At 53.7% G+C, this 27,303-nt stretch overlaps 2 protein-coding genes across 6 annotated transcripts in view; one reads left to right on the top strand and one right to left on the bottom strand.

Moving 5' to 3' along the window:
• The window catches only part of GSE1 (Gse1 coiled-coil protein), a 409,268-nt gene extending 390,624 nt beyond the window's left edge, over nucleotides 1-18,644 (top strand). For 2 of the 5 annotated variants that reach the window (XM_057710684.1, XM_057710683.1), the window contains exons 8-17: nucleotides 69-367; nucleotides 860-1,184; nucleotides 3,486-4,099; nucleotides 5,120-5,232; nucleotides 5,452-5,722; nucleotides 7,138-7,251; nucleotides 8,030-8,395; nucleotides 9,856-10,134; nucleotides 13,942-14,045; nucleotides 14,730-18,644. In XM_057710684.1, the coding sequence (XP_057566667.1) occupies nucleotides 69-367; nucleotides 860-1,184; nucleotides 3,486-4,099; nucleotides 5,120-5,232; nucleotides 5,452-5,722; nucleotides 7,138-7,251; nucleotides 8,030-8,395; nucleotides 9,856-10,134; nucleotides 13,942-14,045; nucleotides 14,730-14,864 (2,620 nt within the window). In that variant the 3' untranslated portion in view covers nucleotides 14,865-18,644. The remainder of the gene's footprint in view (nucleotides 1-68; nucleotides 368-859; nucleotides 1,185-3,485; nucleotides 4,100-5,119; nucleotides 5,233-5,451; nucleotides 5,723-7,137; nucleotides 7,252-8,029; nucleotides 8,396-9,855; nucleotides 10,135-13,941; nucleotides 14,046-14,729) is intronic. The other 3 variants (XM_057710685.1, XM_057710687.1, XM_057710686.1) reach the window with 3 other exon arrangements.
• The window catches only part of GINS2 (GINS complex subunit 2), a 24,917-nt gene continuing 16,251 nt past the window's right edge, over nucleotides 18,638-27,303 (bottom strand). The window contains exons 3-5 of the mRNA XM_057710688.1: nucleotides 23,403-23,502; nucleotides 20,489-20,615; nucleotides 18,638-20,272 (exon numbers count right to left, since the gene is read on the bottom strand). Coding sequence (XP_057566671.1) covers nucleotides 20,147-20,272; nucleotides 20,489-20,615; nucleotides 23,403-23,502 — 353 coding nt within the window. The 3' untranslated portion in view covers nucleotides 18,638-20,146. The remainder of the gene's footprint in view (nucleotides 20,273-20,488; nucleotides 20,616-23,402; nucleotides 23,503-27,303) is intronic.

Raw genomic sequence — 27,303 nt, 5'->3', positions numbered from 1 at the left:
CCGCCAGACCGTCCAGGCCCCACGCACCCCCGCGGTGAAGGTCACCTCTCCCTCCGCCCACCCCGCAGGCTGCAGATGGACGAGGAGCTGAGGCGGGAGAGGGAGCGCGAGCGGGAACGGGAGGCTGACCGCGAGCGGGAGAAGGAGCGGGAACGGGAGAAGGAGCTGGAGCGCGCGCGGGAGAAGGAGCTGGAGCGGGAGCGGGAGCTGGAGCGCCAGCGGGAACAGCGCGCCCGGGAGAAGGAGCTGCTGGCCGCCAAGGCGCTGGAGCCGGCCTTCCTGCCCGTGGCCGAGCTGCACGGGCTGCGGAGCCACGCCGCCGAGGAGCGGGGCAAGCCCTCGGAGCAGCTGACCCCGACCCGAGCAGGTACCCGAGGGGAGGGCCACGTGCCAGGGCGGCTCCCTGAGGAAAGGGCTTTACCGGGTAGCGTCTGCCAGCTGGCCTGGAGCAGATGGCACCGTGGATTGCAGGCTCCAAGCCTGACATCCCGGGCGGGGAGCCGGGGTGGGGGGAGTGGACGGGGAGTCTGGGGGAGAGGCACACGGCACGGGTGCATCGGATGTAGGTAGGTAAGGGGAAGACTGTGCACCGTAGTAACACGTGACAGCATTCTTATTTCATTGCACGTATATATAACCTAACTTTGAAACCTGCTCTGCATGGATGTGAGCCGGCCACACACCCCGCCACGCAGCGCGTCACGCGGGCGGGCCCTCCGGGAGCACCCATGCCCCCGGCTGTCTTGGCCCGGCTCAGGGGGGCCTTGGAGGGCGGTGCACGTCTCCTCCGGGAGGACAGGCGGGAGGGAGGGCTGGAGCCTGTGCCGAGGTCCCGCGTAACCGCCCTCTTCCCCCACAGAGAAGCTGAAGGATGCGGGCCTGCAGGCGCCCAAGCCCGTGCAGCACCCCCTGCACCCGGCGGCCGCCCCGCACCACCCCGTGCCCGGCCTCCTCCCCGGCCACGGGCTCTTCTCGCTGCAGGGCAGCAGCGCGGCCACGGCCCTGCTCCTGCAGCGCACCAACGAGGAGGAGAAGTGGCTGGCGCGGCAGCGGCGCCTGCGGCAGGAGAAGGAGGACCGCCAGTCACAGGTGTCCGAGTTCCGGCAGCAGGTGCTGGAGCAGCACCTGGACCTGGGCCGGCCGCCGGCGCCCGTGGACACGGAGCACAGACCTGAGAGTGCCAGGTGGGCCCGGGGAGAGGGCGTCGTCACGGGTACTTCATTTCACTTTCCAACCCCCGTCCTGGCCGGGAGCAGCGAGGCGGGAAGGCGGTCTGCTCGGGGTTCCAGAGCCGGGCCCGTCCCACGTGGCCCGGCTGCGTTCCCACTGGGGCACGCGAGGCGTCGGAAGAGGGCAAAGGAGAACCTTCAGTGAATAATTACACCCATTCTTTCCATCTTCCTCTGCCCAGACTTTTTTTTTTTTTTTAAGAAGAAAGGAACTCCGTTTAATTTTTAATCACAAAATTAATTTTATTGCTTTTGTAACTTAAGAAAAACAACACCAAACATCTTTTCAGCCCTGTTCTAAAAAAATTTCTAAAAGGCCGTCGTGCCTGTCTCTGGGACCCCTGGTTGCCGGCACCTGCCGTGTGAGCTGGGCCCCTTCTTCCGGCTGCCCACAGGGCCTTGCAGCCACCACCTTGTGCCCCCACCCCCTCCCCAGCCCTCCAGGACTCATTCTGAAGGGCCGGGCTGAGGGTTGGTGGCGAGAGCCCGGCCAGGCCGGGGGGACACTAGACACGGCTCCCCTTCTCTGGGCCCATTTCGCTCCGCTGTGCACAGAGGAGGTTGGGCGGGAGGATTTCCGAGCCTCTCTCCAGCCCTTGACGTCCATGGTGCCGTCTGGGATAAGAAACACCAGGGTGTCTGAATTGGAGGCCGTGTAAATACATGCCCACGTGCTCCCTCCCTCTTTCCTCCGGCCTTGTCTGCCTGGTGGGTTTTCTTGCTGTGTCCTGGGCGCGGCTGGCCCGTCCAGCAGCCCTGCCTCTGCATCCACTGAGCAGGGCGCCGAGGGCATTCACTTGGCTTACCCGGGTGTGACCGAGAGGGAACCGTGGAGGGCCCCTGGCTGCGTTTCCGGCCTGCTCTGCCCAGCATGGCCACCATGAGGTCCCCGGTGCCACGGACTGTCCCTCAGCGTCTCTGGGCCCCCCTGAGGCCTCACGAGGGCTGTCACGTCTGCTTCTGAGCCGCCCTCCGCTCCTCTGACACCCACACACCGAGCAGACTGGGCAAGCAGTCAGCACACGTCCAGAGTTTCCTGACAAACTCAGGGCGCACCGGCTCCCGAGGGTGTCTTCCCCTGCGTGGGGCCCCTGAGAACGCAGCGCAGCCGTCAGGGCCCGCATGCCGCTGCCCCAGCAGGGGTGGGCTCTGCCCCGGCCCTCACCTGGCCTGGGGGTCCCCCCCGCTGTCCTCTTGGGCCCTTGTGCTCCGAGCCACAAGAGCAGTCTGCTCGGCTCCAGCACGTAAAGGGTGCGTTCCGCTCACAGGCTTTACTACTTTGCTGTTTCCCTAAGGATTCAGCTTCCTGACGTGGTTCCCTTTCGCACCTGCCCGGCAGAGGTGCTGTGGCCTTGGTGACTGTGGTTAGCTGGCTCCTCAGCCAGGCAGCCGGAGTCCTGAGAGCCTGGCCACATGCCCACTGTGGCCTCTGCCCTGCGCCCTTCCGCCCCTTCAGACCTTGCCCACAGTCACTGTGGGGTTGCCCTTAAAAAAGCAGATAAACTTTGGAAAAACAGCAGCCGGGCAGTCTTTTGGAACTTGAATTGTGTTTTAAATGCCCCGAGGAAAGAGGCACTTAATTTGGCTTCGAGGCACGGCTGCTTGTCTGGAGGAAGGGTCCCTCCCTGCCAGCGTGTTGGGGGCGCACTACAGCGGGGGGCCTGGCTCCCTGGACAGGCCCCCGCCCGATCCTGGAAGACCCTCTGGCTGTAGGTGCTGCTCTGGGGGTGCATGGGGTCGCTGCGATTCTGACTGGGACCACCGGGGGTCCGCAGCGGCACAGGCCCACCCTGGCTGTGAGGGTCTCCACGGAGGCGGGTCTCCCCAACTCCACTGGGCCGGATGGACCCCAGAAGCCGGTCTCTTGCTGCTGTGTGTGAGCACCGTGGGGAAAGAGGAGGCCGGGCCACACTGCAGGCGCCAGAGCAGAGTCCACGGGAACTCGGGAAGCAGTGGGATGGGATGAGCTGTCGCGAGGTCGCGGGTGTCAGGTTTGAGTGGTCTGGCTGGGCCGAGCCGTCTCTGCCCTGGACCACCAGGGCCCACCTCGGGCTGCGCACCCTCTCCAGCGTGGGTCCACAGAGGAGGTGGGTCCCTCGGCTGCAGAGTGGAGGGCGCCTTCTCCCTCCTGCCCTGGGATGTGGCCTAGAGGAGCCCCTCTTGCCCGCCGGCTCTGGCCGGCTTGGGGGGGGGGGGGGTGGTCCCGGCAGGCGGCCTGGGGGCCTCACGGCTGATGGCTGCTTCTGCTCTCTGCAGACCGGGACCAAACCGTCACGAGCCAGGCAGCCGCGACCCCCCGCAGCACTTCGGCGGGCCCCCGCCCCTCATCTCGCCCAAGCCCCAGCACCACTCGGTGCCCACGGCCCTCTGGAACCCGGTGTCCCTGATGGACAGCGCGCTGGAGACGCGGCGAGCCCCCGAGGGCCACCCTCTGCACGGCCACCCTGCCCCGTTTGAGCCCAGCCGCCAGGCGGCCGTCCCGCTGGTGAAGGTGGAGCGGGTCTACTGCCCGGAGAAGGTGGAGGAGGGGCCCCGGAAGCGCGAGGCCGCCCCCGTGGACAAGTACCCGCCACCGCCCCGGGAGGCGGGGGGCCCGGAGCAGCAGACCTTCCCACCTGCACCTGGGCCCTTCCTGGCGGAGCTCGAGCCGCCCGCCCAGACGGTCCTGGGCCAGCCCCGGGCCTCGCTCGCCCCGCCGGCCCCCTTCGGGGAGCCCCCCGGGCCCCTGAAGCCAGGCTCGCCCTACCGGCCCCCAGCGCCAAGGGGCCCCGACCCCGCCTACGTCTACGATGAGTTCCTGCAGCAGCGCCGGAGGCTGGTCAGTAAGCTGGACCTGGAGGAGCGCCGGCGGCGGGAGGCCCAGGAGAAAGGTCTGGCTCCCCGCGGCCCTGGCCCTCCTCCTCCCGCTCCCACTCTCTGCCCTGGGGTCCCCGCAGCGCCGCGGAGCAGGGTCACTGGCCTGACCCCTCGGCTGGGGAGACAGACCTGGGCCCCTCGCCTGTCCTGCTGCAGTGCACATTTTCCCAAAAAGCCAAGCCACAGCCTGTCTGTGAAGACGGCTCCATAGACAGGCACAATTAATACGTGATGAACAGAGGCTCACGAGGCAGTCTAAACAGCGCAGCGTAGCGGGAGGGGTTGCAGGCGGGCGAGGGGCCGGGGCGGGGGCGGGGGCTCTGGCCGCCTCTCCTTCCTGCTCCTGCGGGGGGTGGGGTGGGACGCGGCCGGCGGCACCCTGGGCGCCCCGAACAGCCACGGAGAACAGGTGAGCCGGCCTCGGGTGACCATGGCTGTCCCCCACCTGCACCTGTCAGACTGGGAGGGGTCGGGGGGTTCAGACCAGTTTCTCCTGCAAGGTGTTGAATTCAGCCTCGTAGCCCGCAGCTGGGGCCAAGGTCGAGGGAGTCTTAAGTTGTGGTCTAGGCTAGAGTTAGGGCCCCAGAAGGATTTTTCTCCTCCACTCACCCTGTGAGGAGGTGCAGGGGTTCTGCTGGGCTCTGCAGGGGAGCCTGCGTGCATGCTCTGTGCCTTTGCAAGGACGGGGACCTGCGTGTGCCTGTCCCCTCCCGAGCAGGAGGCGGCTGTGGACGTGGCCCCCGGCCCACGCGTTGCGTGGTCCCCTGCCGTGGGAGGGGGGGTGGGCCAGGGGACTGCCTGGCCGCCCCGGGGGCCATGGATCCGGGGGAAGCCTGCCTCCTGCCCCCACCCCCCAGCCCTGAGAAGCCCTGGGACCAGGGTTAATGCACATTGCCACCTGGGATGAAGGGAATCTGGGTTTGGGGTCCTCACAGGGCACGGGCGTCTGGCCTGCCGTGGGGGGGTGTCCTGTGTGTGTCTGCGGGAGAGTTGAGGCTCTTCACGCAGCTGAGCAGCCCCACTCTCGCCTCCAGGGTACTACTACGACCTGGACGACTCCTACGATGAGAGTGACGAGGAGGAGGTCAGGGCCCACCTCCGCGGTGTGGCTGAGCAGCCGCCCCTCAAGTTGGACGCGTCCTCCGAGGTATCTGGGTTTCATCGCCGCACTCGGGCTCTGGGCTGGGCTGCTGGCACCCACCTCGGTGCCTGGCTGGGCGTTCCCACGCTTGCTGGGACGCCGTCAGGGTCCTCCTCCTGCCGGGCCGGCACCCGGGCTTCGAGGACCCCAGGAGGGGCCCCTGGGTCAGTGGAAGCACGCCACTGCCAGTGGTTTCAAACTCATTTGTTTTCTTTCCCAATCTAGAAGCTAGAGTTTTTGCAACTTTTTGGCTTGACCACCCAACAGCAGAAGGAGGAACTGCTGACCCAGAAGCGGAGGAAGCGGCGGCGGATGCTGAGAGAAAGGAGCCCGTCGCCCCCGACGGTTCAGAGCAAGCGGCAGACGCCGTCGCCGAGGCTGGTGCTGTCCACCCGCTACAGCCCTGATGAGATGAACAGCAGCCCCAACTTCGAGGAGAAGAAGAAGTTCCTGACCACCTTCAACCTGGCCCACATCAGCGCCGAGAAGAGGAAAGGTGAGGCCAGGCTGGGCCTCGTGGGTGGGGGCTCGCTAGGATGGCTGGGGGTCTCTGAGGAAGGAGGTGGGGCTCTCAGGGTTCCTTCTGGCTCCTGGAGGAAGCAGCTCCTCTGCTTTCACAGCCTCGCCGCACTATCTCTCCTCCATCACACTTCTCTCTGTCTTAAACTCGCACAGCCCCATTCAGAGCCCATCTTCTCTTTTTTCATCCCAGGTGCAGTTGACACGCTGGTGCTCTGTGCACAGCCCAGCGTGAGCTTGACGTCTGCTTTGTCCCCGTCACATCTCACAGCACCTTCAGCCCGCCCTGGGCTTTGGGGGATGTGCGCCCTCCTGCAGCAGGGCACTCAGGCTCCTTGGTAGCAGTGTTTCCTCTTGGCGGGCTGCTCACGTGGCCACTGGGCTTCACGTCCTGATGGCAGGAGGCATGGGGTGGTCCACGGCAGCTGGGCAGAGCCGACACTCACTGTGAGTGGACGGCTTGCCCTGAGATGTTTCCAGATCGGTCTGGCCACCAGGGGCGATGCTGGGGCCGACTCTTGGGCTGGAATCCATGGTGTGGTCTGAACCCTCTCTGGGGCATCCGCCCCCTTGGTCTGCCCCCGACCCCTGCGCTCTCTCAGTGCTGGGATGTGGCGCAGGGGAAACTTGGCCTTTCTGGGGGCACACACCCCCACGTCCCCCGCTTGCCAACACCTGGTCACCTCTTTCTGGAAGGAAGTCAGAGGAAAGCAGAATTGCTTCTTGGTCATCTAGTTGCTTTCCTTTACTTCATTCGCGGGGGTTAGCCGTTTAGTTTTGTGTTGAACCAGTGAGCTGGAATTGTTGCTCTCCCTTAAAGGGGCAGTGGCACGATTACCGGGACAAATCCTGGGAACGAGCATAGTTGTGTTTGTAAAGACCATCTCTTGCCTGACTGAATTCCCAAGGAAGCTACCAGTCACGTGGCCACTTAAGTTGCGGTCAGCGAGAGGTTCGTGAACTGTAGCGGGAAGTCGTGGCATCCGACATCACCGGGTCGGTGTCCCGTTTCCCTAAATGGCAGCCGTCAGTGATGGGAACGGCGAGGGGGCGGCAGTGTGTGTGGCTCTTCGGGCTTGCTTCCCGTGTCGGGGCCAACTCTTTTTCTTTTAAATAAGAATTCATCCCCAGAAGCTCTCAGGTACCTGCTGCTCGCCGCGCACACACAGCTGTTCTCAGAACACACCTGAAATGTTACGTAGTTGGAGCGAGAGGAATCTGGGCTCTCTTTAAAGTGAAGATTCTTTCTCTGAACCCAGCCTGCCTGTGGCTTTGGTCTCTCGTTCTACAGGACTCATGCCTGCCGGTCGCAGCCTGGGCTAGACTCCTGTTCCCCTTCCCTCTCAGGAATCACACGACCCCCTTGTTAATCTCGGGCTGCTTTTCTCATAGACAAAGAGAGACTTGTTGAACTGCTCCAGGCCCTGAAGCAGAAGGCACTGTCAGCAGCAGTGGCAGACCCGCTCAGGAACTCTCCGAGGGACAGTCCTGCCGGGTCCCTGAGCGGTAAGGCCAGCCCCATCCGCTGCCGCCCGGGACTGTCCGGGGGCTGCCCCGGGTCAGAGGCCACCACCCCAGGTCGTCTTCCTCCTGGATACCGTGTGTGCTTCTCTCTGCATCTCTCTCGAGCTTCCTGCCCATGGGAAGGATCTCCCTGGCCGGAGTGCGAGCATTGGCAGTCGGGGCTCGGAGGGTTCCAGGGAGGGTCCGGCTGCGGCAGACTCGGTCCGGTGGCCGGTGTGGCTGTGGCCACCGTCCATCTGCCCGGTGGTGGCCCGGGTTTCAGCACCTGCTCCTTGGGCTCTGTGCTCATGTCCACCCACCCTTCGCTCTCCTCCCAGCATCTTGTCTTGGTCTTTCTGCCTTGCAGGCCCCTCCAGCACCTGCTTTCACACCTTCTCTTTCCTTTGTGGCTCTGACTCTCCCGTGCTGTCCTGCTGACGGAGCAGGACATCTTGATGGTCCAGCCCTGTTCTCAGCTCCTAATGGGATCTTTCTTGTCGGGTCGAGCTATGTAACTTCCTGCCTTTTGGATGACCCGAAGTGACTTGCTTCTTCCTTCAGATTCTTCTTCTTCCCAGATGCCTCCCTGGAGCACCTTTCAAGGATGGCCTTGCTACTGAGCACAGTCGTCTCAGACCACCCGGCGCACACTGACCTTTCATTAAATGGCTCTGGGGTCCGGGTCCTTTGTCCTGGGTCTTCATTCTGTACAAGCTCTAGAGGTCAGGGCTCTCCTGTTCACGTGCAGCCCTTAACATGTTCCTCACTTTCTGTCTCAAAGAACCAGCCTCGCAGCAAGCCCCTCTGGATACGGAGAAGCCCGTGGGTATCGCTGCTTCCTTGTCTGATGTCCCAAAGGCCACGGAGCCTGGGAGGCCGGAACAGCTCCGACCCCAGGAGCGAGTCCAGGAGCCAGCCCCCGCCAACGGCGAGAAGGCCAGGCCGAGTGAGCCCCCCGGGGGTAAGAAGAGCCTGAGCATGCTTCACTACATCCGGGGCTCCGCGCCCAAGGACATCCCCGTGCCGCTGTCCCACAGCATCAACGGGAAGAGCAAGCCGTGGGAGCCCTTCGTGGCGGAAGAGTTCGCGCATCAGTTCCACGAGTCCGTCCTGCAGTCCACTCAGAAGGCCCTGCAGAAGCATAAAGGTAACAAGGCCGCCGGGCTTTGTGTTGGGGCGCCGCGCAAGCTTCAGGGTGTGAGAGGCACCTGGCTTTAGATGCAGGCTCTGCCTCCACGGTCCAGGGTGGGGCCCAAGAGTGCACCGTGTGTAGCGGGTGCTGGTCTGCAGACCACACTTCAAGGAAGAGAGGCCACCTGTGTTTAGTAAAGCCCTTCCTTTCAGTAAGAACAGGCGAGGAGCCTTTGCAGCAAAAAACAGGACAGCCTTGGACAGCTGAGTGATTGCGTCCCCTGCACAGACACACCTGGAAACCTCCCTGTCCTTTGATAACCGGCCCAGCAAGCACTGTGTGTGACACACTGCTTGCTCCAGCCCCCGTCTTGAGCCCCCAGATTCCTGCCCCTTGGGTATGTTTGTGGGAGTCACTGCAGGTCAGAGAACAGAGGTCAGTATATTTTATTCCCACTGATTTAAAGGTTGAATTAATTAGAAAACAATCCTCAGTGATTAAATGACTACTGAGTATAAAATAAGTTTTTGTATACTCCAGAACCCAGAAGAAAATAACGTGGTTATTATGCCAAAACCATTTTAGAAATTTTATTACTACAACCTGTAAAAGCTGAAGAGATAAATAAGCATTTTTAGACATACAGGTCGGATGTTGTCAGCATCCTTCAGGTAAATTAATGCTGTCAGCAGAGATGAAATGATACCCAAAAAGCAAAGGGCAGTGGTTTTTGCAGTGATCTTTAAAAACAAAAAACAAAAAAACAAACTCTCCAAGTCAGGAGGAGCGCTTTATTGGATGTTTGTTGTGAATTTACTTGAATTGTATTTTTCAAGAGGGAGATGCCGACTGTGCTCCAAGACACACCCACAGAGGCTTTTTGGCAGCCCGGGGACACATTTTTCCTGCCTCATTTCAGCCCTTCCCTGAGGTTACATTTGATCGTTTCTTTGGGACTTTAAAGTCACCCAGCCCCTGCCAGTTCGGGCTGCCGTCCACAGTGGGAGGCAGCTTGCACCTGTTCGACCCCCACCGGCAGGGCCGTGCCGTGAGGCAGAGTGGACCTTGGCTAGACAGGCCCCAGCCCGCTAGCGGACTCCTGGTGGAGGGCGGGGCCCGGGCTGTGCTCGGGCCGGGCGCACCTGCACTTCCTGAGGAGAGGGGGCTGATGCTTCCTGAGGGCCGACCGCAGGCCGAGCTCAAACCCACAGTTTTACAGAACAGGACGTCGAAGCGCAGGGCCTGACCCAGCTGAGCTCACACGCATGGTGGGATTGATCGAAGCCGGGTCTGCTGCCGTCTTGTCTTCACAGTGCTTTCCAGCCTCCTGATGGTGCCGTCTTTGGTCTATGAAGGGTACAGGCCTCGCCATCCTTTGTCTCATCTGCCGGGAGACCTCAGGCACGCTGACCCTGCCGCCTGCCCCCAGCACAGGTCCCCACAAGCCCTGTGATGAGCTGTCTTCTCCTCCCCAGGAAGTGCAGCCGTGCTGTCCGCGGAGCAGAACCACAAAGTGGACGCGTCTGTCCACTACAACATCCCCGAGCTGCAGTCCTCCAGCCGGCTGCCTCCGCCCCAGCACAACGGGCAGCAGGAGCCCCCCGCCGGGAGGAAGGGCCCCCTAGCTCAGGAGGTGGACCTGGACTCGGAGGAGGAGGAGGACGACGACGGAGAGGATGACGACGAGGACCCCCCCAGGCGCAAGTGGCAAGGGATTGAGGCCATTTTTGAAGCTTACCAGGAACACGTAGAAGGTACGGGGTGGGGAGCAGGCCGAGGGCCCAGGAAAGACAGGGAGGGAAGCTTCACAGGCCAGTCGGTGCCGGCTTTCATGGCCAGGCTGGGGACTGTTTGAGTTGTGGCACTGCGCTTGGGGCTCTCAGGGTTCCACAAGTAGGCAGAAACACCAACAGGCACATTTCCGTCAGCCATTTTGCTTATTTCTAGCAATGTTCCTGGACCTCTGCGGGCACCAGGGCTGGCTCACACAGTAATGGCAAGCCTGAGGGCACCCTCACTGGAGGAACTGAAGCACCAGGCACTGTCCTCACTCAGCGTGACAGCGCAAACCTGGGCCTGCGCTCTCTCCGTTGCCCTTCTAAACATTCTGTCAGTCCTGACTCTGTGGCTACGTACAGGGGTCCTAGAAGATGCAGAAGTGACTCACTAGCCAAGCCTGCCTCACGGGTGATGCGTCTCCGTGATGGGGCGGTTCCCCCCTCAGGCTCTGTGGTCCTCTCAGACCAGCGCTCTGTGCAGGAGGCAGCCCTTGCCGGCCGCCGGCATGTCGAAACCCACTTATTCCCATACCGTACGGGGGTTTCATTTTTATCGTGAGTACCGTGATCATTTCTAACAATATTTTGAAATAAGCATTTTAAAAACAGCCAAGTGCAATCAAAAGGAATGCCTGTATAGCTACAACCTGAGTTATCAACTCCTACAATTTTTTTTTAATTGAAGTGTATAGTTGATTTACAATGTGGTGTTAGTTTTCAGGTGTACAGCAAAGTGACTCAGTTATACCTTCAGTTCTTTTCCATACGGTTTACCACAGGATATGGGATACAGCTCCCTATGCCACCAGTAGGACCTTGTTGTTTACCCTATCTTATACATAGTATCAGCTCCTGCATTCTGCTTGTCTCCTTCAAGTGGAACCCTCATTTTGATTTTATTAAGAACATATACATCCAGAAGGATATGTAGCATTACTCTTTTTATCTTAACGGAGTGAAATTTATCCATCTTCTCTGGGATTAGTTTTTGGTATCTTGTTGGAATTCCTTCCCTACCCCAAGGACATGATGAGTAATGCATTTCCTTCTAAGTCTCTAAGTTCTGCTTTTCTTATGCCTAGAATTGATTTCTGTGGATGGAATAAGGTAGAAATCTAGCTCCATCTTTCCCATCCGGACAACCAGCTATCCTGGCAGTTTACGGGTGCCCTCTTCCCCCTGGGGTGGGGGGGTGCTCCTGGCAGGCAGTGTTCTCCCACGTGCCCAGCCCCTCCGTGTCGTGCCAAACCTCTGCAGCTCTGCACTGTCCGGAGCAGCTCACCCTGACATTTCTGACAGCTCAGCTGTTCTTGGCCCTTGGCTTTCCCTGATGAATTTTAGGATCACTTTCTGTGTTCTACCCAAAACCTCCTGTTAGATCTTCAGGTGCACTGAATTCACAGATGTGGGGAAAATGGACATCTATGAATAGGGCATTAAACTGTTAAATAATGTTTGCTCCATGAGCAGTTTACTCCCTGTTAGGTTTAGTTTTAGGCATCACTTAGTTGTTGTTACTGTTGGTTTTTTAGTTTTTGTCATCCCTTATTCCTTAGATAATCATAAATGATCAGACCTGCAAATAAAAAGTTTAGTTCTTTCCTTTTGAATTTGTACACATTTCCTTTTTGTCATACTGCATTGCCGAGGACCTCTAGGCTGTCGAAGAGGGGCGCTAGTGCAGCTCTTGTTCATGAAACTTTTTTAAAAGCAGTTCAACTAAGAATAAAGGTTCCCATCTGCTGCTGACTTTATGGCGTGTGGGTGTTGAAAGTTAACTAAGGTATTTTCTGGACCTGTTGAGATGACGGCCTTATGTTGTCACCTTTTCATGTTTTTGAATGCTGCTTACTTCCTTGCTGAATTTCATTTTTTAGTACTTGTAAGATTTTGTGTTCTCAAGTGGTATTAGACTGATTTTGTTGTACTTTATTCTGCTATCATGATTGTTCTAGCTTCTGTAAAATCAGTCAGGTAGCCTTCCCTGGTTTCCATTCTCTGAAACACTTCATATAAAGCAGGGATTTATTCTTTTTTTTTTTTTTTTTAATTGCAGCATAGTTGATTTACAATGTGTTAGTTTCAGGAGTACAGCATAGTGATTCAGTTACACACATACATATAGCCACTGTTTTTTCTTCTTTTCCCATTACAGAGTATTGAGTAGAGTTCCTTGTGCTGTACAGCAGGTCCTTATTATCTGTTTTATGTACAGTACTGTGTACATGTCAATCCCAATCTCCCAATTTATCCCTCCCCCCCTTTCCCCCCAGGTAACCATTATAAGTTTTCTATTTCTGTGACTATTTCTGTGTTGTAAATAAGTTCATTTGTACTATTTCTTTAGATTCCACATATAAGTGATATCACATATTTGTCTTTCTCTGACTTACTTCACTCAGTATGACAACCTCTGGATCCATCCCTGTTGCTGCAAATGGCACTATTTCGTTTACAGCTGAGTAGTATTCCAGTGTGTGTGCGTGTGTGTGTGTGTATATGCACCACATCTTCTTTATCTATTCATCTGTCGATGGACTTAGGTTGCCTCCACGTCTTGGCTATTGTAAATACTGCTGCTATGAACACTGGGGTGAAGGTATCTTTTCAAATTATGGTTTTCTCTGGATATATGCCCAGGAATGGGACTGCAGGATCATATGGTAGCTCTATTTTTAGTTTTTTAAGGAACCTCCATACTGTTTTCCATAGTGGCTGCACCAATTTACATTCCCACCAACAGTGCAGGAGGGTTCCCTTTTCTCCACACCTTCTCTACCATTTATTGTTTGTGGATTTTTTGATGATGGCCATTCTGACTGGTGTGAGGTGGCACTTCATTGTAGTTTTGATTTGCATTTCTCTAGCGATGTTGAGCATCTTTTCATGCGCTTTTTGGCCATCTGTACGTCTCCTTTGGAGGACTATTTAGATCTTCTGCCCAATTTTTGATTGGGTTGCTTTTTTGATACTGAGCTGCAGGAGCTCTTTGTATATTTTAGAGGTTAATCCCTTGTAGGTCTCATCCTTGCAAATATATTCCCCCATTCTGTGCGTTGTCTTGGCATTTTGTTTATGGTTTCCTTTGCTGTGCAAGAGCCTTTAAGTTGAATTCAGTCCCATTTGTTTATTTTTGTTTTTATTTTCATTACTGTGGGAGGTGGATCAAAACAGATCTTGCTGCGATTTATGTCAAAGAGTGTTCTACCTATGTTTTCCTCTGAGAGTTTTATAGTATCCGGCCTTACATTTAGGTCTTTAGTCTATTTTGAGTTTGTTTTTTGGGTATGGTGTAGGGGGTATCCTAATTTCATTCTTTTACGTGTAGCTGTCCAGTTTGCCCAGCACGAGTTACTGAAGAGGTTGTTAAAGCAGGGATTTATTCTTGAAGGTTTGAAGTCATTCTCCTGTTAAAGCCAGGCTCAGTATCTTTTGGAAAGGCAGAGATTTTATTTTACTCATTAAAACTATAAATTCCTAACAGCTTAAAAGCTTTCACGCTGAACCCTTTTTCTTTTTAAAAAATGCATCTTAAGGCTATAAATTTTTTCTTAATTACTTCCTAATCTGTATCCTTTAAATTGCCTTTCTATGCTAGATCCTTGGATTTCTTCCACTGGGTTGGATTTACTTTAGTGACATGATTTCCCAGCACGACTGAGAGGGCTGGGAGCTGTGTGGCCCAGAGAAGGGGACTTTGCTGGAGAAAGGGGAACACTTGCCAGGCCTGTGGCCCGTGGCCCCTGCGTACAGAAAACGTGTCAACACCGCTTGTTTTTTCAGAGCAAAATCTGGAACGGCAGGTGTTACAGACGCAGTGCAGGCGGCTAGAGGCCCAGCACTACAGCCTCAGCCTCACGGCCGAGCAGCTCTCCCACAGCATGGCGGTGAGTCCCGGGCACCACACGCGGAGGGAGCAATGGGAATTGGTTCCTGGAGTTTTTTCTTAAACACATAACACTTATTTTTGTTCAACCTTTTGAGTGTGGGTTCAAGCACACCGATACAGACAGGTTTTGAAGGGAAACTGTGCTCTTGAGAGATCAAAACAGCCTTGGGGGGAAATTCGGGAGTCATTTTAATCACGCAAGATTTACCTAAGGACAGAAGCATCGTTCATGTGCAGAATGTTTGATCCTGGAAGGGGGATGGTGATGTGTATTATGCCTTTGAGGGAATTCAGTGCCTGTATCAGTCTCCCCCTCCTGTGATTTGCTCAGGAGCATGGAGGGAGGAAAGCTCTCGAGGCAATTCCGACTCCCCCCACCCGCCCTGCAGCTGTGCTTCCTCCTGCCCATGGGATGGGGGCTTGTCTCAGAGCAGGTCTTGCACATCTTGGCCATTCCTGAAGCAGCAAAAGCTTTATGGTGGCACGGATAATTTTTAAAATATCAGGGTTGAAGGTGAGACAGCGCCAGACCCTGGTTCTCTGAGAGCGAGCAGGGACTGCAAGAATCCGAGACTTTGGGGACAGTGGGGACGGGTTCTAGGTGCTGAAGGCTGGCCTCCGGCGCACCCACACATCTCCTTCCCGTCTCAAGTCAGTGTTTTACGTGACTTTCTCTCCCCAGGAATTGAGGAGCCAGAAACAGAAGATTGTCTCAGAAAGGGAGCGACTCCAGGCAGAACTGGATCACTTACGGAAGTGCCTTGCGTTGCCTGCAATGCATTGGCCTAGAGGTTACTTTAAGGGATATCCCAGGTGACGGTTTCCCTTGCACTAGGCCGAACCTATAGTATAGAAATATTATCTATTTTATTACCTTGAATATTTAATATTTTTCACTGGGAGGTTTGAAGCTTAGAAAACGAGGATGTGCCATGCATGCAGCAGAGGACTCCAGGCTCCAGGAGGGAGCACGGACGCGCCTTGCCTTCAGCGCAGTCGGATCACCTTTGGAATTCAGCGAGCAACCCGTGTAGGACGCCCACAGTTTTTTCTTTTTAAAGGCGGTTTTATTCTTTCCCCACGTCATTTTCTAATCTGAAGATGAAGGCTCCATTACCAACACTAAGATTTGATCATTTGCAGCCCCTGGGTGCGTCGGACTGGATCGGACCCTGGGTGCTCCGTGTCACCAGGCTGTGAGAGCCCAGGCTGCTCTGGCTGCAGAGGGTGGGGCCGGTCTCACTCCTCCCCAGGACTGAGACCTGCTTCAGCGGAGGGAAGGTGGGGTGCATTTTAAGTGAAGAGCTTATTTGTTTCAGTTACTTTTCTGCAAAATTTTCTTCAAAGCAACAGGTCCTAGGAGCACACAAAGCAACAGTCCTGAAGCCTCGCCCAAAGGCTTCTCCCCGGAAAAGCTCTTACCTAAAGATAAAGCGAATCGGCAAACTGAAGGTACCTTTTATTACTTCGTGGGGGAAAATGTACAGAGCTCTATGTATACATTTATTCACACCCACCAGATTGTTACTACGGTGGGGGGTGTTTTCATACAAACGTAAATTTTGAGAGAAAAGTCAAAGGTGCTTCAGCCTTGTACTGTGTATATATATTAAAAAACAAAGTTTTGTATGTTTTTATTACTTTAATTATTGTTATAAAAAGCCTGCCATTTTTAATATGTGGTTTGGGGGGATTTTTGTTTGTTTTCCTGTTTGGGGGTTTTGTTTGTTTTTGTTTTGTTTTTTTGGGCAAAAAAAAAAAACAACCCTTGCTTTTAGTGTTTGTACTGCTGCTGGTCAGGACATTAAGATATTGAAGTGTTTTTAAAAAATTAAAGAAGAAGAAAAGTAAAAGAGCTTACCACTGGCACCTATGCGATCACTTCATTTTTGAGTTGCACCAGAGAGTGATGTGGAAAGCCATGGTTACTTCTCACCTCCTCCTGCGCCCCCGCCCTGGACGCGGAGTTCAGCACTGCCCCGGGGGCTATGGTGCGAGGAGGGGCTGGTCTCCACCGGGAACCGGGGAACCGGATAGACGCCGTGTGTGTACCTTCATGCGTGCACGTGGACACGGGCTTTGTAAAAAAAGAGCCTTTGAGGAAGGGAGCAGTTGCCAGGACAGGAAGCTAAGGTGGTAGAAACTCTAGAGGCTGTGTTTAGATGCAGAACTTTGCGCCAGCCTAGAAGTAGGTGAGCAGTATCTGAGCAGCTCTTCTCTTGGACTTACTGTGCTGAGCACAGGCAGGGCCAGGAACGGGGATACGCAGACCAATGCGAGGCACCGGGGAGGGTGGGGTGGGGCCTTCTTGCCCCAGTTACTGCCCGTTCAGGCAGTGTGGAATCTAGATCAGGAAGGCATCTCTTGCCTGAATGGGCCTGAACCAGAGGCCAAAGCAGGCAGTGGCTGGTCTGCCTGGGGGTGGGATGGGGGAGGGGACCTGAGCATCATGCCTTGGGCCAGGGGAAGGGCTGGTTGACCTTCAGGAAGGCCACTCACTGTGATCTGTGGCCGCGCCTTCAGCCCCAGACCTTAGCTGCACAGAACAGCTTGTGGGCAGATGGCTTTGTGTCACTTTATCTGTTCCCACACAGTCTGCTTTGTATGTCTGCCAAGAATCTTCCAGTTATTAGCAAACTCAGAAAGTGCCGCCAGTATTATCAGCAGTCAGCAAGCGCTCTCCTCTCTACAGAACAACTTGAAGAGCACTAAGGGCTGTTCTGGGGGCCGCCTCCCCTGCAACAACACAGAGCGCACCATGTGCCACAGGTGGGGACAAGTGTTTTAGAGGGAGCCCCACCAACAGTCAGGGCAAAACATCGCTGAGTGTCTCTAGTTAAATAAAACCTGCTTGCTGTTTCTGAAGGCCTAAGGGTTACAGCTTAGCACTTCCCCCCCCCCAGCCCTCCTCCTCTATCATAGAAAGTGTCTGGATGCCTTTGCTCCTCGGCTCTGGAAAGGGCCTTGGCCAAAAGCAGAAGGGAAAAGTCGATCTGATAACTTGATGGGAAAGAAAAGCAGAGCCCCATCCTGTCGCAGGGGAGCTCCTGTGGCTGGTGTTTTGTTGTTGTTGGGGAGGAGTTCGTAGCATGAGGGTTGAAGGGATGCCTGCTTAGTACTAACTGCCTTTTCCCTCCCCCACCTCTGAGCTTCTCCATCACTCTGCCTCGCCATACTCCCCCCTACCTGTGAGGATCTCTGAGTATTCTGTGAGGATCTCTGCATATTCTAGGGCTCAAGAAGTAATATGACAATCAGAATATAAATACAAACCAGTAAGGCAACATGAGTAAACTAAGAAAAAGGTAACAAAAGTGTCTTTTGAAAACAAAAGTGCACCACTGAGACACAGTACCCAATCGTGGTTTGGTTTTGTTTTCCGTTTAATAATTAGTTTTATAATCTGAAACCATTTATTCTAAAAGAGCATGGTAACATCAAAGTCTCTTTTCAGTTTGGGCTTAAAAACTGACAGAGATATGTGGCATCCCTGAAGTGTTCTGCTCAGCTATTTCACATTGAGTTTGAAAGAACGTTCTGAAGTGCACCAAATGTGCTCTAGAATTGAACTGATCGTGGAACTTCTGTGTCAGTGTTTTCGTGAAGACGGTCCTTCACGACCTGTGTCTTCCCACAGCACCTGGGAGAGACAGCTGCTGTCCACCCTCTGAAGGGGGTTTTGCTAAACATCTGTGGGATACCTTCTGAAGCGGAGGCGTGTGGTTCTGCATTTCATCAGATGACTAGAAACACACCAGAGCTTTCCCCCAAACTTGGCACCGCACGACCTGACCATTTGAAAATGAGTTTTTGTTTCATAGAAACAAGCCAAACAGACATAAAATGTCATAATCTTAATCCATTCTCTCAGATAAGTGACCAACATAGGAGTTTCAACACTTCAGTCTATATTCTTAAGGAAATAAAACACTTAGTTGGCATTAACATGCTAATAGATTATACCCTCAGGGAAATTCAAAGAATATTAAAAGGAACCCACACCTTCAGCAAAGAATTATAACAGGAAATCCTAAGTTGTATGTGGGACGGTGTTTCGTCAAGTAGCTCACAATGCTGCCACACCTCCAGAATCAAATCGCATACCCCCTTTTCCCTCCGAGCCATGGTTTACAGCGTAGAAAGTTCCAGGGACCCGCCACCAGATGGAAACAGCACAGCGACACTGTTTCTCTTCCGGTGTAGATTAGCCACTTAGCCGCAGCCCCTACACTCTTCCAAGTAACCACGCTATTGACTTAACTCCTTGCAGTAGCCTGTCTCCAACTTTTGATCCAGCGCTCAACCTAAATTCCTTAGCTCTGCCTTGACCCGAGGAAGACCACACTCATCAGTCGTGTTCCTTTGTATGTACCTGTGCTTAATTGCTACAACAGTCAACCAGTACAAGGAGGGAGGAGGGACGGTGCCTCGGTCACTCTGGGGGCAGTTTAGATGCTGTGAAATTAAACCTGTTCTAAGTGTACTTGTTTGAATTAATTGTATTGTAATATTATTTGTTGAATGTAGTAATTAGGTATTTATGAATATATTGCTGTAATTTCTGACAACATCCAAAAAATAAAATCTTCCTGAATCATGTTAAGAGAAAAATCTTTTTTTATGTTAAAATAAGGCCAAAAAGTAAAAATAAGAGCTCAACAATTATACAGCTTTACAGGTCAAGTGTGGAGACAGATTCGACTGTACCTCAGCCAGGTTTTAAGAGAAGGGTATTTGGGTGAGGTCTGAGATACACAGGACTCCCGAACCACCTCAATAACTTGTGGTTTCATTCTAGAAGATTCCCCAGGCTAAATCTGAAGGATTCTGCATGAGAGAGATGAAAAGACAAGTCCTGTCATCTCTTAACTGATGGAGACCGGGTCTTCATCCCTCCATGTGCGGCCCTTTAGTGTTCAAACAATAGCTGCTTGTTAGAGGGACATCTGGGCACCCCCCTGGGACAGAGAAACAGGGCTCTAGTAACTTGAAATAAGTTTGGATTTGAAACACTGAAGGGTAGAAACACCAGTGGTTATTCTTTAGGCCCCGTTGATCACGCACGTACACCCTTCAGAAGCCCTCCAGACGGCACATGACTGCTTCTGAGTGACAGCGCTACTGTGGGAAACCAGCTGGTTCCTGAACCTGCTCCTCACAGGACTAGGCAGGCACTCCCCTCCAGGGCGTAATGTGCTTTCCGTAAGGAACCGAGCAGTGCCACAGCTGAGACCTGCGTGTAGGGAAAACACCACCCTTACCAGAGCCACTGCTGCCCAGAACAGCCTCCCCCTCAGCTCCTCAGGAGCCCTGTCATAGGCCCCACTTTGCCCCCGGCATCCTGCTTTCAGCTGCACTCACGTGATGACATGGAATTAACGCTTCCCCGCCTTCCCTCTTGCTGGTGAGCAGCCGAGAGGACAGGAGACACCGCAGTGCCGGCCGACGTCCACAGCTGCCTGCTAACCCTCTCGGTTTGTTCCATCAGATCATTGTAGCCACTCAGCCTGCTCTTTTCATGGGAGTTATGCAGGAAAAAAACCCAATAGAGATTTGGGTTGATTCCATCTTTATTGTATATCAGGGTTTAGGTGACAAGCATGGGACACTGTCACGAGCCATTCATCTGCTGTCCTCTGTGTGAGCAACCTCTGTAGGAGAATGGCCCAAGAAATCAGGATCAAGAATGGGAAAAAAAAGGCCGCGGCCACGTCACCATCCTCTATATCTCTGTCTTAAAAGCAATACCCGACATCATTAGACCCTCACCTTCACAGGACAATTCCGTGTGTGACAGGAGACCGGGGCTCTGCTAGGGAAATCACTTGTCTTGCCAACGCTTTTTTCTTTCCCCCATAAAAGGACAGCTGGCTCCCAGATACAGATGTGGAATTACAGGATGTCTTGAGGACTAAGCACAAGCCTGTTGCTTTCCAACAAGGCGATAAACCCATTCCTTGCTTCACTGTGCTTTTTTCATACATTCAAAAGTGGTTCTAGAATTCCAGAAACGTGAGTACCTCTGTCACGTCCTGAGCACTCACACCGTCCAGTGAGCCTCCTGCCGGCAGACGCGGGCCTCGACAAACCAGCCTCTGCCTAGAAGTCCTGAGACTGGGTGCTGTCAGAAGGTTGCAGGTTCGTGCGAAGTTTGTACATGTGATTGAGTGCTTGCGTGAGGAACGCCCCACTGGTGTTGATCTCCATCAAGGTCAAGTTGTCCAGCTAAAATAAAATACAAGGGAAAACAGACAGGCTGGTTGGGTTTTTGATTTCGAGAAGGGTTAAATTTATTGGGTAAAAATAAGGAACCGACAAGAAGTAATTTTCTGAAAGCCCTGCATAGCTGGTCATCCCTTTCTGCGATGCCGTAAGCGGACAAGATGCCATGGGCTGTCCCGCAGAGCATCCGGTTTCCGTGGGCGGCCAGTGCGTACCCACCTTGGCATGTGCCTCCTGCTGCCTCACGAAGCTGTCAGCAGACACCCGGAGCTTGGCTATGCGAGTGTCCCACACATCCTTGATCAGGGTCCGGATCTCATCTGCTTTCGGGATGTTGTCTGAAGCACTAAAGGAAGCAAGAGGTGAGATGAATTGCAGAAGGAAGCACTTGGTAAACTAAGCCAACCTCCAGGTAGAAGTTGCTGCTTGGACTTAGGCGAAATGCACAAGCTGTTGTAGATTCAAAATCTGTTTCACTTTTTCAATTTTAAAATGTAAGGATTTCTAGCAGTTAAGCTTGGTGCCAGGAAAATTCAGCCATGATCCTCACCGAGTTATCTGTGCTCAAGTTAACTGTCCCATGGCAGGCTGTGGTAAAAGGACTTCTGTTTATTTACCTAAAAAAAGGTATGGAAAAGCAGCTCTGAGTCGATCCTGCTCTGTCTCAGGATAACTGAGTGTCCTATTCTGTAGAATTTCCATCTAGCATGAATTTCTTTCAAAGGCTGGCTCAGAGGTCACATCCTCTAATGCTAATACCCCATCAGTTATCCAAGGGCTGCAACCCGCCAGGAGAAGAGCCTCTGTGCCAGCACTGTCTTCTGTACTACACAGCATTTCTATCCTCACAAAAGCCCTGAAGGATAGGGACTGTCCCACTCTACACGGAAGACAAAGATACATTTGCAGAAGTCACAGAACAAATCACAAATTAGCATCAACACACCTACACACAGCAAATTCTGGGTAAAAGTGTGGTGGAATCATCGGGGGGGCGGCGGGGGGCACTAACAGCCTTCCTGTGTGACACAATTTTAAACTAAACTAACCTTTGAAGGAAGAGACAAACTAGAAGACAAAAGCAAAAGCCAACATCGTTCATCACCAGGCATCCTAGGATAAGCTGGCAGTGTTCTCACCACAGGCTAAAATTAGCCTCAAGGTTAGTAGAGAATCAGTGGTATAAAATTGACATAGTAGATTTTATTTAAGACCCCAACACTTGGATCTTTCGCTCTGAACAGCAGGTTAAAGAAGACAGGACCCCAGCTCCTTGTGAACTGCACTGCGGAACCAAGGTCCATTCGCTGAATGGCTGACTCTGAGGAATTATAAACAAGGGTTTGATAGGAACTGTGTACATGATACACTGAACTTCAAAAACTAAAGATGATCAGGCCAGGCTTCCCCTCTGCTTCCCTATTCTCCCTTCTGAAGTCACGCCCCCTCCTCCCCACCCCGCGCAACAGAAGCCCTCTCAGATCCTCCAGATGACGCCCCACCTGCCTGAACATCCTCCTGGGGACTCCGCTTCCGCTCCCCTGCCCCCACTCAGTCCACGCAGGTCCCAGCAGCCCTGCTTCACAAACCCGTGCCCTTTCACCTTCTGTCCTATACCTTCACTGCCCTCTCCCCTAGTAAACATCCCCTCATCCTCCAATCAGGGATCCCCACTCTGGAGCACCAGGCATGAGGACTGCATCCTGATGTGCTCCAGGCAGCATCGTCACATCCAGGTGCTACACCACACCTGTTAACAGAGTCATGTCTCTTCCCCACAAAATCGCAACTGAAACCTGCATGACCACCTCCACTACCTAGTGGGACGCTTAGCATGCTGAATGCTGAGAATGTGCATTGCACAACTGCAGCCACATGTCAACTCCAGGACAAGTCACGTTACGCACATGTCCACCTGAATTCCACAGTGCCACTCGGTGGGCCCCCAGCCATTGCTGTTCTACAGCAGAAGTAGGGAACTTCCAACTTTTGTTCTGGTTCTGCTCTTGAATCCATCAATTAAAAGGTGCTCAGGGCTTCAAAAGCTTGACATTGTGCAAATTACATTCTGAGTAGCTCCTCAGCAAGGTTATCCACACTTGCCTTTCCCTCCACTGATTCACTCATTCAACACGCATGTGAGCACCAGGCCCTGTGTGTGGCACACAAGACAGTCCCTGCCCAGAAGAACTGGGGGTGAAGGGGGGAGGAACAGCACAGGCAGACGGCAGTTAGAGAATTACAACGGACTAGTGCTGTGGAGGGATGCAGAGCTGCCACGAGGACAGGTGTGCGTAACATGGGAGGGAGGGAGGACCTGCTGTGCTAAACCCGAGGAGGGAGCAGGGCACAGGTGAGCTCACTGGGCAGAGGGACAGAGTAGCATACACACACACGCATGCCGTGCGCACACTCTGAGGACCGGGGCATGTGTGAAGAAGTGAGCCTGGACCCTAGAGAACCAGAGGGAAGGACCAGAGAGCTGTGAGAGACGGGAGAAGGCAACCAGGCCATGCGGTGCTTTGAATACCATGATCAGGACTTCAGAGCGTGGAAAGGCTCCAAGAAGCAGAGGAGTTACGTGGCAGCTGTACCTTTGAAAGACCACTCCGGCTGCGAGGCAGAGAATGAATCAGAAACCAATGCGGAGCCTGAACTGGATGAGGGGAAACAGTTTTGGACTGTTGGACTTGCCTTCTAGCTCGGGGTCGGAGGCAAATGTGAGCCCTGGCCCTTTCCCGTGCAAGAGATGCAAGAACTCAGATGCACAGGCCCAAGGGAGCAAAGGCGTGCAGCCTGACTAATAAAACATTTGCAGCTAAGAAAAAGGCCACAGCTAGAGATGAGGGGCTGATGCCAGAATCCAGTATCAAGTGAGGGTTAGGGTGCAGAATGGAAAGAATCAAGGGATTCACCAGGAGAGGGAAGAGCGGAGAAAAGGAAAAAGGAGAAAGAGGGAGTGACAGAGCCCGGCCAGTGTGCGTGTGCCCACAAACGACTCTCAGATTCCAAAGGAGCTGGGGGCCAAAGCCACCACTTCCCTCGGTAAAATGAGCGTGGACACAAAACGAGGTGGGGTGGGAACGGGGGGCTCCGTCGCGCGTGTGGGTTTGAGGAGGGGAGAGGCACTCACTGATTCAGCAGAAGTTTGGTGAGCTCCATGTAGTAAGGGCTGGGCACAGGGGTGAAAGTGTCCTCCTTTCGTTCATGGTCCCGAATCTTCTCCAGCTTTTCTGAAATGTAGACGTGAACACACTTCACCACGACCATAAGCAAAACACAGCTTTAAAACCTTTCAAATTTACCAAGTATCTACATTACCTAACTGATCAACAAATACATGGAAAAAACACCACTTTTTGAAATAACATATCACTAACTAGATATTATTAGAGGGCCGATTTCCTCAAACTCTTCTCTTCGAGAAGGTGGTAGATTTGGGTTATTGTGGCTGCTGGGCCTGCAGAATGTGTGACTGAAAACAGTACGTGGGAGTCATAAGTTCTCCTCTTAGGGAAAGAGTGCAGTATTCTTTCTACCTTTGATGTGAGCACTGATGCCAGGACTGGGGAAATCTACTTATTTATATTTAACCTTGTTCAGAAGAGAGCAAGACAGCTTACAACTAAGAGGGGATTGAAGGCCCCACGTCTGGAATCAAACTGCTGAGTCCGATTCCATGCCTCACTACTCCCAGCCCCCGTCCTTCCTCCTGGCCTGAGAAAACCCCAGCCCTGAACCCAGACTGCCCGCTGTGGCAAAGGGACACACAGACACAGCTCTGCTGTGGGGTCTCGTTTGAAATGACTGCCCACCCACCTCAAGGGGCCCTCGGTGCTACCCTGCAATCCTTATACTCCCCTGGCCTGGCCACCCTCTCACCTTCCATCCTGCCCGCCCTCCCCGCGCCTTCTCCCCAATGCCTTGTGGGGCCCTGCACATTCCCGCCATCCCATGCTTCTGGGGGGCACGCTGGACCCTCTCTCACCTGCACAGAGCACCGTTTCAGCAACTGTCCTCTTGAGTGATCCCTGTTTCCCTCGCTATTGGACCATCCCATCAAACTCAACACAACATCCCCCATCTTAAAAAGAACCACCCCCCCGGACTTCCTAGGTGGCGCAGTGGTAAAGAATCCGCCTGCCAATGCAGGAGACACAAGTTCGAGCCCTGCCCTGAGAAGATTCCACATGCCACGGAGCAGCTAAGCCTGTGTGCCACAACTATTGAGCCTGTGCTCTAGAGCCCGTGAGCCACAACTACTGAGCCCATGTGCTGCAACTACTGAAGCCCAAGCGCCTAAGGCCCATGCTCCACAACAAGAGAAGCCACTACAATGAGGAGCCTGCGCACCACAATGAAGAGTAGCCCCCACTCGCAGCAACTAGAGAAAGCCTGTGTGCAGCAAAGAAGACCCCATGCAGCCAATAAATAAATAAAATAAAATAAAATAAATAAATAAATTTATAAAAAAAAAAAAAAAAAGAACCACCCCCGGGGTTCCTAGGTGGCACAGTGGTTAAGAATCCGCCTGCCAATGCAGGGGACACAGGTTCAATCCCTGCTCCAGGAAGATCCCACATGCCGCGGAGCAACTAAGCCCATGCACCACAACTATTGAGCCTGCGCTTTAGAGCCCGTGAGCCACAACTATTGAGCCCATGTGCTCCAACTACTGAAGCCCATGCGCCTAGAGCCCACGCTCCACAACAAGAGAAGCCACCACAATGAGAAGCCCGCGCACCACAACGAAGAGTAGCCCCCACTCACTGCAACTAAAAAGAAAGCCCGCACACAGCAAGAATGACCCAACACAGCCAAATAAATAAATAAATAGAACGACCCCCTCTGCCCCCCCGCACCCTGACACCAAATCCTTCTCCAGCTAACCAATCCATTTCTCATACCCTTTACGACAAAACTTCAGGAGTTCCCTGACATCGGCGTGAACTGTTCAGGTGGGCGACTATCCCACCCTCCGACACAGCTCAATGAGGCCACCACCTCTGCTCAGCCAAACCCAACGGCCCATCTCAGGCCTCGTCACGTCTGACAAGGGCCAACCCCTGGAGAGAGCTTATGACTTCGCTGCTGCAACACCACTCTCCCAGAGTCCTCCTCTCATCTCCCAGACTCGTCCAGGCCTTCCCGACCTCGACACACTGGAGGGCGGAGCTTCCCTCAGCCCTGTCCACCGCCTGCACCCATATCCCACTTCATTTAAACACCACCTATGCTCTCATGACACCTTCCACACTTAGATCCACACTCGGCCCCTCCCCGAAACTCCTGCCACAGATGCCCCACCGCCCACACTACTGCCACTCAGATGTCTACAGGCACCTGCAGCATCACATGTTCCAACCCCGCCCTGCCCCCCACTCCCACTCCAGCCCTGTGGTCTGCCCAGTCTCAGGAGACAGCACTCCTAGCAACCCCGGGGCTCACCCCTACCTCTCCTCTCTGGTCCCGTGGCCTGCCCTTCAGCACATCCTGCGCATCCTTCTCTTCAAAACACGCCTAGATGCCAACCACGCCTCCACACCTCCATCAGCTCACTGGGCAAGCCACCCTGAGCTCCTGCCTGGGTAAACCCCTACTGCCCTCTCCCACACTCATCTTCTCCACAGTGCAGACCGATTCTCTTCCTTTTTTTATATCTAAATCAGAGTAGGAAACAGCTCTGTTCAAACCCAGCTACAAATCAAAAAGACCGAAAGCCCCAGGGACGGCCAGGAGTAGAACAACAGGAGCTAGTCGGTCTGAGCAGGCGCGGGCCGTCTCCACACCTTTCCTCTGACTCTGGCCTCCCACAAGACAGGTTCTTGTCCTGCGTCACCTGGGGTTGGAACAGGCCAAAGCAGCCAGAAAGGGATGTGGTGCCAACACAACCAGGGCCTGGGGGTGGGGATGGGGGTTCCCTGCTTAAAAAAAAAAAAAACCCTTCAGAGAAGAGTGAGGTGGACTCTCCTGTCGTGTTCAGGACCACCTGACTCGCACATCCCTTTGGGACAGGGTGTAAGGACAAAACACCCAAGCAGTCTTCTTACCCTGTACTTGAGTGCACTGAGGGCACCTGGCTCCAGGTGTCCTGGCTTCTAGGAGGCAGGCACCCCGGTGATCCCCAAAGGGAAGGGGATCATCAAAACCACCCGGAGGCTTTTCAAACTCTGTATGCCCTCCTACCCCGACCCCAAATAAATTCCAGATTCTTTACAATTAATGAGCCATTCATACCTCCGAGGTGAGAAAAAGACTGCAGACATTCACGATAAAGACTGTGTGCCTCTGTGATGCACTATTTTCTCTTTGGCTTTTTTTCCAACAGCTTTACTGAGGCATAATCAACATACTGTACAATTCACCCATTCACTGGCTTCTAGAATATTCACAGAGTTGTGCACCCAGCACGTCAATCAACTTCAGGACATTTTCATCACCCCAAAAGGAACCCCATAATCGTTCCATCACCTGCTCAAACCCTCACCCCCAGCAACCACTGATTCTCTTTGTGGACCTGCCTGCTCTGAACAGGTCATATGCATAGAAGAACACAATAGCTGGTCTTGCTGTCTGGTTTTTTCCCACTGAATGTAACATCTGAAAGGTTCATCTATGTTCATACCCTGTGTCACAATCTCATCCACTGAGATGGCCAAAAACAACACAGCCTTGGAGGGATGATGCCTTGCTTTCACGCATCTCTCTAATGTAAGGTAATGACTCTGCTCCCCATGCTGGTTTATACTTATTTCTTCTAATTGGAACAAACATTTCCTTAAAGTTATGTAACACTTTTAGTTTTAAAGCAAGTGGGCTTGGGACTCCCCTGGTGGTCCAGTGGCTAAGGCTCCATGCTGTCAATGCAGGGGGCCCGGGGCTGATCCCTGGTCAGGGAACTAGATCCCACAGCCCGCAACTAAAGTTCCTGTGTGCTGCAACTAAAAGATCCTGCATGCCACAACTAAGATCCCACATGTGGCAACAAAGATCCCATGCACCAAAACTAAGATCTGGCACAGCTAAATAAATAA

The sequence above is a fragment of the Hippopotamus amphibius genome, chromosome 16 (genome assembly GCF_030028045.1).
Source record: "Hippopotamus amphibius kiboko isolate mHipAmp2 chromosome 16, mHipAmp2.hap2, whole genome shotgun sequence".
In the NCBI taxonomy this organism is placed as follows: domain Eukaryota; kingdom Metazoa; phylum Chordata; class Mammalia; order Artiodactyla; family Hippopotamidae; genus Hippopotamus; species Hippopotamus amphibius.
Note: the sequence above shows the minus strand (reverse complement) of the source record. Positions and strands in the feature narration are given on the sequence as shown.